Genomic DNA, 15,194 nt, shown 5'->3' with positions numbered 1-15,194 from the left:
TCCCTACATCTCTGCAGTGTTAGTCAGAATCCCACATAAAATCAGGGACTGGGAAGGAGAGAGCAAAACAGAAATACCCCTCTGCCCTTTCATTCTGGGGAAGGAGGAGTGCAGAAATGCTGAGGAGAAGCTGAAAGGAGCAGGTCATACAGCTGCCTATAAGGCTCTGTGAGAAGGCAGAGAGAAGTACCTTTGCTACTCTGATCCAAAGATGGGTGGGAACAAGAAAGGAGCTGCTGCCCAGAGGCCAGATTTAGTCCCAAACCATCATTTTAAAAATTGCCTGCGTTCCATTTCAGTCCCCTCATGAAAGATATTAAATCCTGTGGAGAGTGTGCACTGAAGTGCAACCAAGATGATAGTTTGTTTATGAGGAATAGCTAAAAAGGGTGATCCTTCTCGCACTGAGATAAAGAAAATGCTGAGATGCCCTGAAAGAAATTATTTTAGAAGAGGGGTGGAAATAATAAAATCCAATAAGCTCTTTTTAACTGAAAGGGAGGCTAAAATGCTTGTTAGAGTACATATAAATGCATTCACAGTTGCTTCCCTTTTGAAGAAGGAATAAAGAAATATATGAAGCTCTATTTATATTTTACAGTATTTCCCAGAGGTGCAAGATTATTGAACAAACAGTGTTATTTACTAGATCTAGTCTTCAGAGATGCCCACAAAGGATTCCTTTTATATCTCCTGATCTGTGGTTTTAAGAGAATAAATCTTTAATAGCATAGCGTGCTAACTATTAGTTGGCACAGAAAGGCTAATCATTCTCATTAGTTAGAAGTTGTTTGAATGAAACAGAATGTGGTATGATGGAGCAAAACAAAGCATCATATCTCAATATGGAAGGCAAAAAGTAATAATTATGTTTTGTCTTGGTGTGAAACTGCACACCTGCAAACAGAAGGGTAATGATACGAGTTTCCGTCCTTCTGCACAGCTCGGTAGGAAAGCAGGGAAGTGGGTAGCAACACACCATCCCTTGCAGCTGGGCCAGCGCCAAGGTGCCATCCCTCAAAATGGCACTTGGGTATCATTTTCTCCTTGTAGCCAGGGAAACCGGAGGATCAGCTTATACATCTCTCCCAGTGCCGTGGCTGCATAGCTGTTGTCGACAAACTCGCAGGAAAGCCCCTGGAGTCGGAGAGAGCGGCTGGCAGGTTGGCATCACGTGCTGTAAGCCACCTCTCAGAGGGATCCCTGGTGTGTACAGTGGTCCAAGATCATTCTCAGAGAAATGTAAATGCAGCCATTGCAGCATCACGCTCCTGTTAGTTACACAGGCTGCTAGCTTAGCCTGTAAAGAACTTTTGCAGCTGAAAGCAAGAGTAAGTACTTCTCAGGTCAGATCAGGTGAATTAGGCCGTGGATCAGCAATATTTCATTGTTTATGAAGCACAGGATTGCAGTTTGCTAATTTTACACAGGTAATGGTAGTGATTTTACTAGGAATTTGTTTGTACAGTATCAACAGGAGGAGAAAAACTTCTGGTCAGATTTTCCTGGAAGATAGTCTCAGCTGATCTGTAATATTTTTGATGCCATACAGAAGTAAAGGAGACCTCTTCTACAATGTAAAGTTGTATATTAGATCATATATTTGGTTACACTAAGTCTGGACTTCTTTACAAGATTTAGTCATTTATGTTTTAAACCAGCACTTGATCACCTTTCTTTTTGTTGTAAATAATTAACCATAAAGTATTTGACTTAAAAAAATAACTGTAAAATGGGAACTAAGGTCTCTGATACATTTCTCCCCTTCATTGACACAGTTTCATATGGTGGAAATTATTTATGATGATACGTCCGATCAATTTTTCAGCCTCCACTCTGACATTCTTAAAATTACAGTGATATTCCCTTCAGGGAAAGAATAGTACATATTTTCCCCAAACTAGCAATCTTTTCAAGTTCTCTCGCTTTTTCTTCCAGTGCAGTGCTGTAGTTGTTGGCAGGTGAGGAGTTGCCAGGAGGTGAACTGACATTATAAATGTCAGAGGTCAACCCACGTGTAAGAAAGAAAGAGGCTGTCAGGAAAACAAGTTAACCTTTTTTATGGAAACCCTCTGATTGTATCTTTGTTGAGAACAACGTAGTTCTATGGCTGGTCTGTTCCTGCTTTGAGAACTGAAATAAAAAAGGAAACTTGAAAAGGTTGTACTTTGGCAAAATGCTTATTATTGGTTGCCTAAAGGGGAGGGTGGGGTTTTTTTTTCCATCTCAGTCCTATCTGAAAAGAAAGATTGTATCCTAATGATTTAGCAGTGTATATCTTCTAATTTTACTTGAGTCAGACAAACTGAAGCCCTAAGCTTACTTTATAAGCCAAGAGGTGTCACCAAATGATACTATTAATAAAACACATTTTCTGTGTCCATTCCCTGCAAGTACTCTGTAGTGTTACAGTTAGGTGTTCAAAAATAGAAGTTCAATAGCTTTGAACGTTTTATATCAAAGGAAGCCAGTGTTTTAAATACTCCGAAACAGAAGAATACAGCTGTAGATTCCAGTTTTTCATTCTTTTCTTTTTCCTTTTTTAAATTGAAGGCTGGAATTCCTTTACAAAAGATTAACTTCAGTTCCTGAACTAATTTCAGAATTATGGCCATGATAAGCCTTTTTCTTTTTAAAGTGGCTTACATCAAGTTATACTTTAAATAGAAATTGCCCATTCATGGCATTAGCAGATTTATTTATAAAAAGAGTTATGTTTCTAATTTTTTAATGGAGATTAGTCTGGAGAATTTGTCTTGGGAGAGTTCTCCTATTTTAAAAAAAAATTGGGGGAAAAAAAAAAATCCCTGCTAGAGTAGCAAGGGTTTGCAGATTTTAGTGTAAGAATGGACCATTTCATCAGTGAAAAATTACTTTGAAAATGGATCATTTTGCAAAACAGAGGTTTCAGTCTTCAGCCCTTCCCCAGTCCCTGAGAGACCATCTTGCTGTCTGTGTATTCCTGCTCCGCTCATCAGCGCGGTTTACGTGCATCGAAATATGTCCTTCTTTGAGAAACCTTCACGGCAAGCATTGCTTCCATTGAGAGTGTGAGAGTGCATTTGGACCAAGGGAGGTAGCAGGGAGGATTTATCTGAGTAGCAATTTCACAATAAGGTTTTGGAAGAGCAAAATACAAGCAGCCTTACAACTGATGGGATATTGAGCTTTTTTTAAATTATTATTATTTGGGAGTATTTTATGCACAATTATTTGAAAGTACTCAGTCGGGTTTCAGAATTTTTTTGTTTGTTTCTGCGTATGATTCAACTATCTGCTCAGTGCTGCAGAATAGCTTTGTAGAAGAGATGAGCTACTTATCCTACAAAACTTGAAGTTGGAGCAACAAGACTTAAATCACAGCAATAGAGGTCAGCTGTCCTCTTGGTCTCTGACTTCTTTACTCTTCCACGAAAACAGAATTCACATTTTTAATATTGCATTTGTATTCCACTTGAAGTAAAACTGTGGGTATTGTTTTTGCTTTATTCTCCATTGAGTAAATTTACATAAAGATTATGTAAATATTGTACAACCTCAGGGTAGGATTGCATATCCTAGTTCACACAGAGCTCAGTACCTATTCCACAATTTTCTTCATTGATTGCATTGAGTCGACTTGAGAAGGGGAGGATGTAATTCAACAAAGAGCAAGGATAGTAAGGTCTACACGAATGTGATCAAAGTCTTGCAGCTCTAAATAAGAGCAAAATGCAAATTAAATTTATATTATCTGTGGTTACACTGCCATCTAGGGATACAAGGAGTCAACGTCTGCTTTCTTTGTTTTGTTTTCTAAAGATTAGCATCTTCATGACACATTTGTCTAATTACGGAAACGACCGCCTGGGGTTGTACACCTTTGTGAATCTGGCCAACTTTGTTCATACCTGGACAAACCTGAAACTGCAAACTCTTCCTCCGGTTCAGCTGGCTCACAAGTATTTTGAACTATTCCCTGAGCAAAAGGACCCTCTCTGGCAGGTAGGCAGGCTTGCTGATGAAGAGATCAGAAAAAAATCATCTTGATGGTGTTTTTTGTGAAGTTCTTTGTTTCAGTTTCTCATAGAGGAAAGCAGTAGTATTTTTAGATTTACTAGTTGGTTCCATGAAACAGCTTACTGAAGCTTTAGTGTACGTGATTGTTTTCCCTGCTGCTTAAATCTCCATAGAAAGGTTGTGAAATGAATACGTACTGAGATGTCTAATTAAAATTATCTTTAATTCATGTTATTTGTGACTTTACTTGCTTTTAGAAATGTGGGAAGTGCTGGAAAGGCATGTTGTTTTATTTCTCTTCTCCTGTTGGAACTAACAGGAATTAAGCGTTTGACAGAGAGATGTATATGCGTAATTTAGGAATTGGCCGTTAAAGAAAGGAACTTTTCTCCAAGCATGTGAGGAGAGGGGGGCATCCAAAAAGAGAAGAGAGCATTAAGACCATGGCTACCTTCGTGCTAAAACTGACTAGCCAAGTAGAAATAGCTTAGATAGATTAGGAAGTTATTCACAAAAGGCTGAGAACTGCCCAAGCAAGAACTTTACCAGCACTTAATACATTGATGTTATCAACTCTGCTGCTTGATTATCCCGCTCTCATAAGTGAGCAAATTGAAAATATCAAGAATGTGAAGACCTGCTAAGGCTGAAGCCTGCACTGACCTTGCAGCTGGCAGGTCTTCAGCCCATCACCCAGAGCTTTACATTGCAAATACCTTTCTGAATCACTGAAATAGTTCTTTAATACATAATATGGTTTTCTGTCATAAGGGAAAATAATATTTTCTGGTAAGAATATTTGTACATTGGTGAAAAATTGGTAATTTATATAAACATAATTTGAGAACCTTATCAGGTGTGATGAAATTCTTAGTTGTTGTTCTCCATTTTAGAATCCCTGTGATGACAAACGGCACAGAGATATCTGGTCTAAAGAAAAAACCTGTGATCGGTTACCAAAATTCTTGGTTGTAGGACCCCAGAAAACTGGTGAGATTTTATTGTATTTCAACAAGATAGGCTATGTGTAAGTTCAAATAATTACACCGATTAATCACTGTTTACTCAGACTGTTGTGTAGAGATCTTGATCATCTAATAGCATTTTTTTATTTTTAGATATCATCCAAATATAGTTTAATAATGTAAGTTACAACAACAGACAGTACACATATTGAAAATGCAGGGTTCAGGTGTGTATCGGATTTTTTTGGCTGTATGTCAAAATGAGTAACACTTTGATAAAGAGATCAACAAGATAGACAAGATCTTGTCAAAGCGGAAGGAGGAAAGGACAACCATTTTTCAAATGGTGTAGATTCTTAACTGCAAGTTCTTGTCTGTCCTGCAGGTGTTTTGTTTATAGAAACTTGTTATTTCATGGCATTTATTTCAAGTTAAGAAGTTCCTAATGGACAGGTTGAATTGCAAGGTTGCAGTAGTTTATAAATTAACTTAATGGTTAATTTTCTTCTCTGTAATCAGAAAATTGCATATGTGCTTCCTTTCATCTTCACCAATCCCCAATAGCTACTGAGTGCAAGATTTTTAAATTATTTTTTGACAGTCTCGTAAAAAACAATAATTATTTTAAAACCACAGTTATTAAAAGTGTGAAAAACAGATTTCAGCATTGGCACTCCAGTTTCTGTGTTAACTATTTACAGTTCTTTAAATGTCTTCAATTTAAAAGCACAGAAAGCACAGATTCTTAGGTGACATAAATCATCATCCTCTCACTGAAATGAAATGGAATAAAGCCGGTTTAGTCCATCTGTGGGTATGACCCCCCAAAAAATGTGTGTGTGTGTACTTTTTTTTTTAATCTCGGACTTTTATCCTATTTGCAGGTACCACAGCCTTGTATTTGTTCCTGATCATGCATCCTTCCATCATTAGTAACTCCCCCAGCCCAAAAACCTTTGAGGAGGTACAGTTCTTTAATAGAAATAACTACCACAGGGGGATTGATTGGTAAGATGGGTTATTAGTATAAATATAAAAGTTTATATGTTGTGAACAATACAAAAATTACATTACTGTTGGTAATGGTAATTGTTTATATAGAGAGTGAGATAAAAAAATAACCTTCAGTGTCCTTCTAAAATGATAAATAAATGCAAAGGATTAACAGTCTTACTACAGAATATCATAAATGCACTAACTTTTGTGAGGCTTTCTTGTAAATATCCATATATTAATATATGCAAAACAGTAACAAAATATGTATTTCTCATTACACATGCCTTTGAATTTGGGACAGTAATGGTTTTTAGTTGGCTATATGGGGGCAAAAATTATGTTTCTGTTGGAAATCTTATTTCTTAAGAGAAAAAAAGGTAATATCACGGAGAGGAATTTTTTCCTTTAAATAGGATTTAGAAATAGCAATCAGGTAAAAGGGGGACAGGGAAAGCCTCTCAAAATGTTTTTCAAAGATCAGGTAGTTAGGAGAACATTAGTGTCTCTGTAAGGTTAGTAAGTGATGCTAAAAAAGTAGGTATCACTGCTGCCATGTTCACTATGGCTACGGGGGAATCACCGGACATAGCTACACCCAGAAGGTCATTCTTGATTTCTCTTACTTTCAGAAAGTGCTGCAGTATAAAGCACTACAAGATGAGAAGCGGTAACATGCTGTAGTGGCTGGGAAGCACCAGTAAAAGATTATTGATATTTTATCTGTTTCTTTTTGTCCCCCAGTTTAAGGGAAAATAGTTTCCTTGCCTTTGACTTCGTATTCATCCATAAAATTAACAGGGTGAACACTGTTCTATGGTCTTAGTGCAGATACATCAAATCCAATTTCTTTTTAAGTCAATTAGTTTTTACAGAGTTATAATTGTTGCAGTAGCTTCTTATTACAAAATGTGGTGAGTCAGCCAGTTATTACTGACAGAGAGATGCTGGCTGAATGACTGGAAATTAGAAAGCTGACTCCTTGCTGTGGAGACTTTTGAAGTCAGAGAAGATGACATGCAAGTGAGGTATAGCGGATCCACACTGATGGAGACAGCCTAAGTACAGTGAGCCAGTTCTTCCACAAAATCAATGTTTTCATGCTGCTAGAAGACCACTTTGCTGCTTCTCTCATTCCTCCTGCCACTTCCCTAACATGCAGATACAATTTGTCTGCTAGACATGTGCCAAATTACCTTCATCTTAACACAGCACTGGTGCGTAAAGCTCCCAGTGGTCAACCTGTACAGACCAGGTACATCCTCTTGACAGGTTCTCCCTCTACAGCACCCATTTGGCTATTTGTACCTCTGCGCTACATGCCCCACTCGCCCCTGCCACGTTCTCACAGTTAAGTCTTGGATACTCAGAACTACACGTTGATGTAGTTGCTTAACCCTTAGATTTGCGTTCTGTTTGCCAGACAAATCTCTCAGACCTTCAGTCTGATAGTGTATTTTAATGCTGGCATGTAATGAGCTTACCAAATGGTAATTAGAGACAAGGTCTCTCCTCATTAGTCCACTAATGGGCTAGGATTCTTTCAAGGCAAGAGTATTCACAAATAACAGTTCAATTTCTTTTATGGTTATGGAGATACAGCTTTTTCCCAAAGCTGACTCTGACTTAGTCTTTGTCCGAGTTTACATTTAGACCGAGGCTAACTACAGAAGCAGGAAAGGGTTTTTTTCAGTGCATCTTCCCCACATAAGCGAGCTATTTTCTCTTTTGAGTAAAAGCAATTCTGATATTGAATACCTTTTTCTTACAGTATTGCACTGTAATTGATGTCAGCAAAAGGCCAAATGTGGAAAACCCATTTTCTACTTTTGACTTTGATAGGAGTTTGTTCTGACTGGAAAGTGAGAATTCACTAATTTTAAGAAGATACATCAGTATCATAACATTTTCATCCAGTTACCAAAAAATAGCTGCAATGTTTAGTTATATGTAGTGAGACGAAGAAAGCTAGTACCAAGTCAAATATGATCAAAAATATAATGTAAACTTCTATTTGCTTTTATTTGGCAATTAGGCTATTATTTTAATTGATTATTCTAGAATAAAATATGCTTAACAGATTTGTTAACCTTTGTGTAACTTTTAAGTAATTCTGAGAATGATGTTGCTTTCCTAGGTACATGGATTTCTTCCCCACTCCTTCTAATGTCACCACTGACTTCCTCTTTGAGAAAAGTGCCAACTATTTCCATTCTGAGGACGCTCCTAAGCGAGCTGCTTCTCTCATCCCCAAGGCCAAGATCATCACCATCCTCATTGACCCATCTGATCGGGCGTATTCCTGGTATCAGGTATGCACTTTGAAGAACAAGGGCAGGCACAAATCAAGGTTTCCACCTTGAATCCTTTCAGTATATATGTTTATAAAGGGTTTGGATAATACAAGCTTTTATTCGTCAGTCAGTGTACCATATATGATCACCCATGGGCTGAGGTATCTGTCAATGTAAACCTGAAAATCTTTCAAGGGTTAAAATACCAGAAACCACCTTTTCAAAAGTCTGCCTGTAATATAAGCATGTAAAAATGCTTACTTACTCGATTAATTTATGTAATCAGCACATACAAAAATTAGTTTATAGGCACAGTTACGTAGTTCATGCTCAAAATACAAGATAGATTAAGAAATTTTTGTTCTTCTGGTCTGCAGATTTCAACAGGAATTTGGCAAAATAAAGATATTATTATTAAAAAAAAAAAAAGATAAAATTCCAAAGAGAACAAAGTTCTTAGAACTTCTATGATGTATTTTATGTTATTTTTTGATGAGAAGTAATCACAACCTGGAGACTGATCCCGTAGCTTACCCTGCTTTGGACAGGACGCTTGACTAGAAATCTACTGAGATCCCTTCTGACCTGAATTATCCGATGATCCTCATTAAATACCCATGTTCAAATTTGCCTTTCTGAGTATTTACCTTGTGTAAGATAAAAAAAGAAAATATGAAACTACTAGAAGCAGAGCTTCTTACTATTTGTGTTTAATATACCCAATTCATTGGTACACAGTTTACTGAAAATAAACATTTATACATTCTTGTTTGTTATTGCTATTATCAGTCTAGCTTCTGATTTCTTCTGATAAAAACAATATTTTTTGATACAAACAATGCTTATCCCCGCATTTTCAATTAATTAATACATATGACGAATTCTTAACTTTAAGTAACTTCTAATGTAAATAATCACTCATGGCAAGGTCAGTAAGGCCAGGTCGGTAATACCAACCAGTTTTGTCTTATTTTGCCAACTTTTGTGGTGTGTAAAGTTCCAGCAATGTAACTCCTTTTACAGCATCAGCGGTCACATGAAGATCCTGCAGCTCTAAAATTCAGCTTCTATCAGGTGATCACAGCTGGACCTCGAGCCCCGTCTGAGCTTAGAGCTCTCCAAAAGAGATGTCTAGCACCTGGATGGTATGCTACCCATATTGAAAGATGGCTAACTTACTTCCCTCCTTATCAGGTGAATAAGACTGTAACTTGACATCTTAATCTTATATGTATAATACCCTAAAAGATTACCTTTGTAAAAGTCTTGCCTACTGAATACTGATCCTCAGGGATATCCTAGATATACTAGAGCATGTTTTAAGACATTGATTGTGATTCTTCATAGCCATGTTCTAAGTAGTTGGTTGACATTGCTAGGGGTGTCATGTCTTAGCACCTTACAGCTGGGAGCTCCTTCTGCAAAACAAATCAGAACAATAATCTGGAAGCTCAAGAAACGTCACTGCTGCTCCTTGAACTCTCTTGTACCCTGAACTGCCTTTAACTTACAGCTGTTTTTCATTTGCTCATGCTTCATCGCTCTATGTCTGGCTCTTTGTCAGTAATGTTGAGGAGAAGAGAACCAGGCATGCAGTGCTTTGTGGTCTCTTTAATATCAGATGGTCCATCAGGGTTCCCAAAAGAAAAATGGAAGGAAAATAAGGGAAGCTGCTCAATAATATTTCTGTCTACTCTGAGTGGTAGCAAGTATCAGCTAGCATCAAGGGAAGTCAGCTGGGATATTGCCCTCCGTGCATGGGTTGAGAAGAGTTTTGGTGTCTGAATACTTTGGGGTGTAAAAAATACCTTTTCCGTCTGAAATGGGGATTACCACATGGAAATGGATGTGATCTAGTGGTTTTGGAAATGGATGTGATCTAGTGGTTTTGTAACTCCTTAATATTTAAATGCATGTGTCTTCACCCACTTCTTGGTCCTTTCATGCAGTAATCTCCCACTGTGTCAACCTCCTTAGGCTGTGATTGTAGTAGTAAAACAAACCTGTACCTATGCAAAAGTTCACACACTGTCCCACTGCTGTCCATACTGCTTGATTTTTAACACACTTCTGGCACAGTTTGGACCCACAGCAAAAAGCATCTTGCCAAGCAGTTCCAGAGCACAGTTAGAAAGATAACAAGAGCCATTACCATTGGGGAGTGTGGACACAATCAGTTTGGTTTTGCAGGTGAGACAGTTTAGCAACATGGATCCAGGTCATGCTGTGCCATTTGGCCTTGAGACCAGAAAGCTGTCTTTGATTTGTTTTAGTTAGCAATATAGATAAAGCCTTTGTGTACATCAGTGTGTTTGCCATCTCTGGCATCACCAGTTTTTTAGGTGAATTCATGTTTTGCCTAACGTGACTTTTCTGTAACTGTCAAAGCACTGGGTCTCTTCTGCACACTTTGTTTTTGGAAATTCCTCACACGTTGCTGCCCATAACAGTGCATCCACATATCAGGGCCTCTACTGGGACTCATTCATGCACTGAAACAATTCAGCATGTTGGTGTTCCTAATAGTCTACATTTGGTATCTATCACCGATCCTGAATCCTCAATGTATTCTTTGTGTTAAGACCAGTTTCTCTGTGTATCTTTGAGCCTCAGAGGGTGTGTGTTTATGGACCCATGGGTTTCAGGTAAGCAACCTGAAAATTTGATCTCCCTGCAAGCTTCTGTTGGCATGTAACATACAAATCATTAGCCTCCTTCTGTCCCTGTGTAAGATAAAGCCTCAAAAGATGCACATCCTAAGCCCTGAACATCATGTGATATGCAAGACCAGGCAGACAATATCACACGATCAGTATCTCTTTGGTAGATTTATTTCTGGAATGGATTTTTCTGACATTAGCAGTGTGTCTGGCACTATTCCTCACCCAACATTTAAAGATTACTTTAGTTGAGGGAAGTTGGCTGCAATCTGAACCTTCTGTTTATCCAGGACTCGCTTAGCTGAGACAAGTTGGCTGAGTCTGCACCTTCTGTTTTCCCAGAGTGTGCCAAGGAAGCTTTGATGCATCTAGTTGGTGTTATTCTCCATATTTACATATTTCACATATTCTCTTTTGGGCCAGCCCTGCAGACTTCATGCGAAACACAATACTGTAATATCATGATACTCATATGAAATTCTCTACATTATGTTTTCATTAGCTTTTCTGCAAAAGTAACCCATGAATATTGAACAATATGCATTGTCATACAGATTTTTGCCAGATTTTACATCTCACAGTGATAGCGAAGAACCAGCTCTGGTAGCCTTATGTTTTCTGTGTAAAAGTACTAGGGATTAACTTGCATTGCAAAAGCAACGATATACAGTAGACCATATCCAAACTAGTTAGCAAGTTCAAGGATACCGGTACCTGGCTTTCCAGAGACGTGTTGCACATTCTGTATCTATCTAAATCCCTGCCTTAAAGTCCTCGTAACATCTGTGTTTATTCATATTCTCAAAGAAGTTTTTTTCATACAATTATGTGTTGTTGTATGGGTTTAGAAGTAGGGCATTTCACCTAACATCTACCTGCTGGTTTCTGTCTTTCTGGTCATTTCCAGTGACAAGCTTTTCAACATTACTGTAACATGTATATGTATGTGTCTATGAGAATTATGGGTTATTTCTCTAGACATTAATACCTTTTTTTCTTGGCTGGACAAATCTCACCCAATTTCCTCCCAATATTTCTTATCTTTCTAGATCCTTCACTGCTATTTCTCTGTTGTCACAACAGCTTCCAATTTAAGATCATTTCAGATTTAATTAACATGCCATTTACCCTGCTCCCAGGTCATTAATGATGATGACAATTAAAACTGGACCAATTATCATTCTCTGGGGCAGTACTGTGTGTATAATGAATGAGTTTGATAGAGGTGGAATTTTCAGTTTGAAGCTTGAAATAATGAATTTTAAATTAAACTTCCATTTATTTTATTTGTTGTAGTTGCTAATTATTGATGGACAGCAGCTGAGAACTGACCCGTCTACTGTAATGGATGAAGTACAGAAATTTCTGGGAGTCTCTCCTCATTATAATTACTCTGAAGCCCTAACGTGAGTTAATTTAATCATCATTTTCACATGTTCCTACATTCCTAAAATACCAGTTAGTCTGTAAGTAAGATCACAGCAAAATGAAGCCTCTCATACTTTTCCTTCGAGCTGTCAGTAGGATATATTCTTCAATGTCTGCAAAGAACACAATTCAGGGTTAGATTTTTTGTGAATCATCCACAGAGCCACTCAGTGTGGAGCTTGACTGTTACAGAAGTAGACCTCTGACAAATGGACAAAGTAAGTGTTGCTTTGTGAGAATTGCATGTGAATTTTGGATGAATCAAAAGGAATTTTATTTCCATAAGTGGAACATGGAATGCTGACATGCATAAACAGAAAGGAAAGAGAATTAGTTTCTCTTTATTTTTCACGTTAGCTGCAAGACAGATTCAATGGTGTCAGTCAGGAATGTAACATCCACTCTGTACATCATAAATACACATGTACACAAATCCTTTGGATTCTGACGTTTAGATTTGGTTGCCCTTAAAATAAAGACTGATAACCTTAGGTTTACTCTTTTGAGTCTTCAGTCTGAACTTGGGAGATGCATCCTCCTTGCAGTATCTCACAGCCTTTACACTGCAAAATATTTGTTTCAGGTTCGATTCACATAAAGGTTTCTGGTGTCAGCTCCTGGAAGAAGGAAAAACTAAGTGTCTTGGAAAGAGCAAAGGTAGAAAATACCCTCCTATGGATTCTGAGGTAAACCATTATGCTAATTGGCATTATACAGGGATTCAGTTGCCCACATATGGGACACCACACAGGTAAAATCATAAGAAAGGAGAGAAGACAAAATTAAGTAGACGTTAATTATTTTTTTTAATGAAACATTTAAGATAGCTGTGGAGAGCGTAGACTTTTTCAGTTCTTTATTTCAAAAGTGAAGAATTTAAGTCATTAGAGAAACAACTTTTAAAACTTGGCATCCCTTAGGAAAATAAACATGACACCCCTGAAATTCCCTGAAATTCGCTTGGAAACCTGTCCCTTTTACCTAAGTGACTTAAGCAGCAGAGGCTCCACAGTGCATGTTTTTTTTTCTCAGTCATGATCAGATATGTGTATTTGTGTCTGGTCCCTTGTCTTTGAGAGTAGTTAGACCATGACAAGTAATGCAGGCTCTCATATAAACCAGTTTTAAGAGAGGTTAGGTTCTGTTTCCATTAATTTTATAAATACTTTCCCCAGACAAATGCTCAAATGAAGAAATTTCCATTAGAGCAAATGCTGCAGCCTGTACCCAAGGGCAGTTTAGTCTCCTATTCTAGCTGTAACTTTTATGTTTATTCGGTCCTGTATTCCCATTTCATTTAGCCTGACTAAAACGCAAATAAAAACTTAGAGTTTGAACAGCGGTATGTATTAATATGGCGAGTAAGCCGGGATTTTTTTCTCACGGTACTTACATGATAAGTGACTTTACATCAATAGAATCATACTGACACAAAATCATTCAGTGAGAAGGCTTTTGGCCAGAGATAAGACAAGACTATGTTTGTTTGTTGTTGTATTTTTCAACTCCAAATACTTCTGAAAATGGGGTTACTAATTGATACATGCCTACATACAAAGGTATTTTAGAAGCTTTGGTTTCAATCACACTTCAGTAAATTCAAAGTAACTACATCAGCTTCAGTGCGATTCTTAATTTACATGACTACCTGAGAGTAGAATCAGATCCTTTGCTTTGACTTCAGTCTTCATTTTGGACAACCTTTGTTTCCCTTGAAATTATCTTCTACAGTTCAGCTCCTAACTGAAGAGCTTAAACTTGCATGCAGTAGATAGCATAAAACAATATAAATTGCGTAAGAGAAAGTAAAGTTTTGGCACAGGTAGAACAAACTTTGAAACCTACAATTCACAGCAACTGCAGTACAGCATTTTATTAAATAAAAATATGTCCTTTTGTATCCATCAGTGCAGGGCTTTTCTGTCAAGCTACTACAGAGATCACAATGTGGAACTGTCCAAACTCCTACACAAATTGGGACAACCCCTGCCATCGTGGCTGAGACAGGAGCTACAGAAAGTAAGATAGCATTGAAAAAAGGCTTTTTGAAATCTCTCTTCCACGCTTCAGTCGTCATACCTAAAGACTCCAGTAGCTACCAGAAGGTCTTGTAAGATATACCTCTTCAAAAAAGGGTAAAAGGTAGAAATTATTTCCATATGCTGGCATGTGGATTGTGAAAATACATGTGTTTCTTAGAGCTCTGGTGGGCCAGATCTTTCTCATAAACATTTCTGGGCCTGTGGACTTGTGGACTACTGTGCACATATGTGGAAGTTATTTGCAACTGGTATAAGCTTCAGAGATACATGATCTGTCCAATTTCACGGTAAATATTTACATTTTTATATATCAGTTTAAAAGTATCGTGTCTCATGTAGGTTTTGTAGCCCACTGTTAGACCGCTGACAGTTTTTCTTACTATTTGATTATTGTCTTGCGTAAAATAAGAAAACTCAATGTAGCACAAAATGCCAAGTGTACTTCTGCCTTTGGAATCAGCTTGCTAAAACCCAAAGTATATATTAACAAGGGTGAGAAGTACAGTTATCATATATGATTTAGCTGTGCACAGCATCAAAATACACGGAGCAAAATCTGGAAGCCACAGGCAAAACTAGTGTATTAAAAAACAAACACACACACACAAAACATTACCTATGATTACAGCCTGTAACAAGAAACCCTTACAATGTGGTAATGGCCTTTGTCCGTAATTACTATGTCTGATTTTGTACTGACTGAAACGGCAAAATACAGAATATAGCTAGTATCTGAACAGAAATTTAATTGGACATGTGAAGCACAAAAGTTGCAGTATAATCCTTATCAGCAGTATTATACTTCAACAATTG

At 37.6% G+C, this 15,194-nt stretch overlaps 1 protein-coding gene across 1 annotated transcript in view; it reads left to right on the top strand.

The window, feature by feature from the left end:
- Positions 1-14,367, top strand: part of LOC104074965 (bifunctional heparan sulfate N-deacetylase/N-sulfotransferase 3) — a 58,513-nt gene extending 44,146 nt beyond the window's left edge. Inside the window, exons 6-13 of the mRNA XM_009575279.1 lie at positions 3,802-3,984; positions 4,893-4,989; positions 5,849-5,972; positions 8,095-8,269; positions 9,275-9,445; positions 12,208-12,317; positions 12,923-13,025; positions 14,248-14,367. Coding sequence (XP_009573574.1) covers positions 3,802-3,984; positions 4,893-4,989; positions 5,849-5,972; positions 8,095-8,269; positions 9,275-9,445; positions 12,208-12,317; positions 12,923-13,025; positions 14,248-14,367 — 1,083 coding nt within the window. The remainder of the gene's footprint in view (positions 1-3,801; positions 3,985-4,892; positions 4,990-5,848; positions 5,973-8,094; positions 8,270-9,274; positions 9,446-12,207; positions 12,318-12,922; positions 13,026-14,247) is intronic.
- Positions 14,368-15,194: the final 827 nt, after the last annotated feature.

This window comes from Fulmarus glacialis, unplaced genomic scaffold (assembly GCF_000690835.1).
Source record: "Fulmarus glacialis isolate BGI_N327 unplaced genomic scaffold, ASM69083v1 scaffold13573, whole genome shotgun sequence".
Classification (NCBI taxonomy): Eukaryota; Metazoa; Chordata; class Aves; order Procellariiformes; family Procellariidae; genus Fulmarus; species Fulmarus glacialis.
Note: the sequence above shows the minus strand (reverse complement) of the source record. Positions and strands in the feature narration are given on the sequence as shown.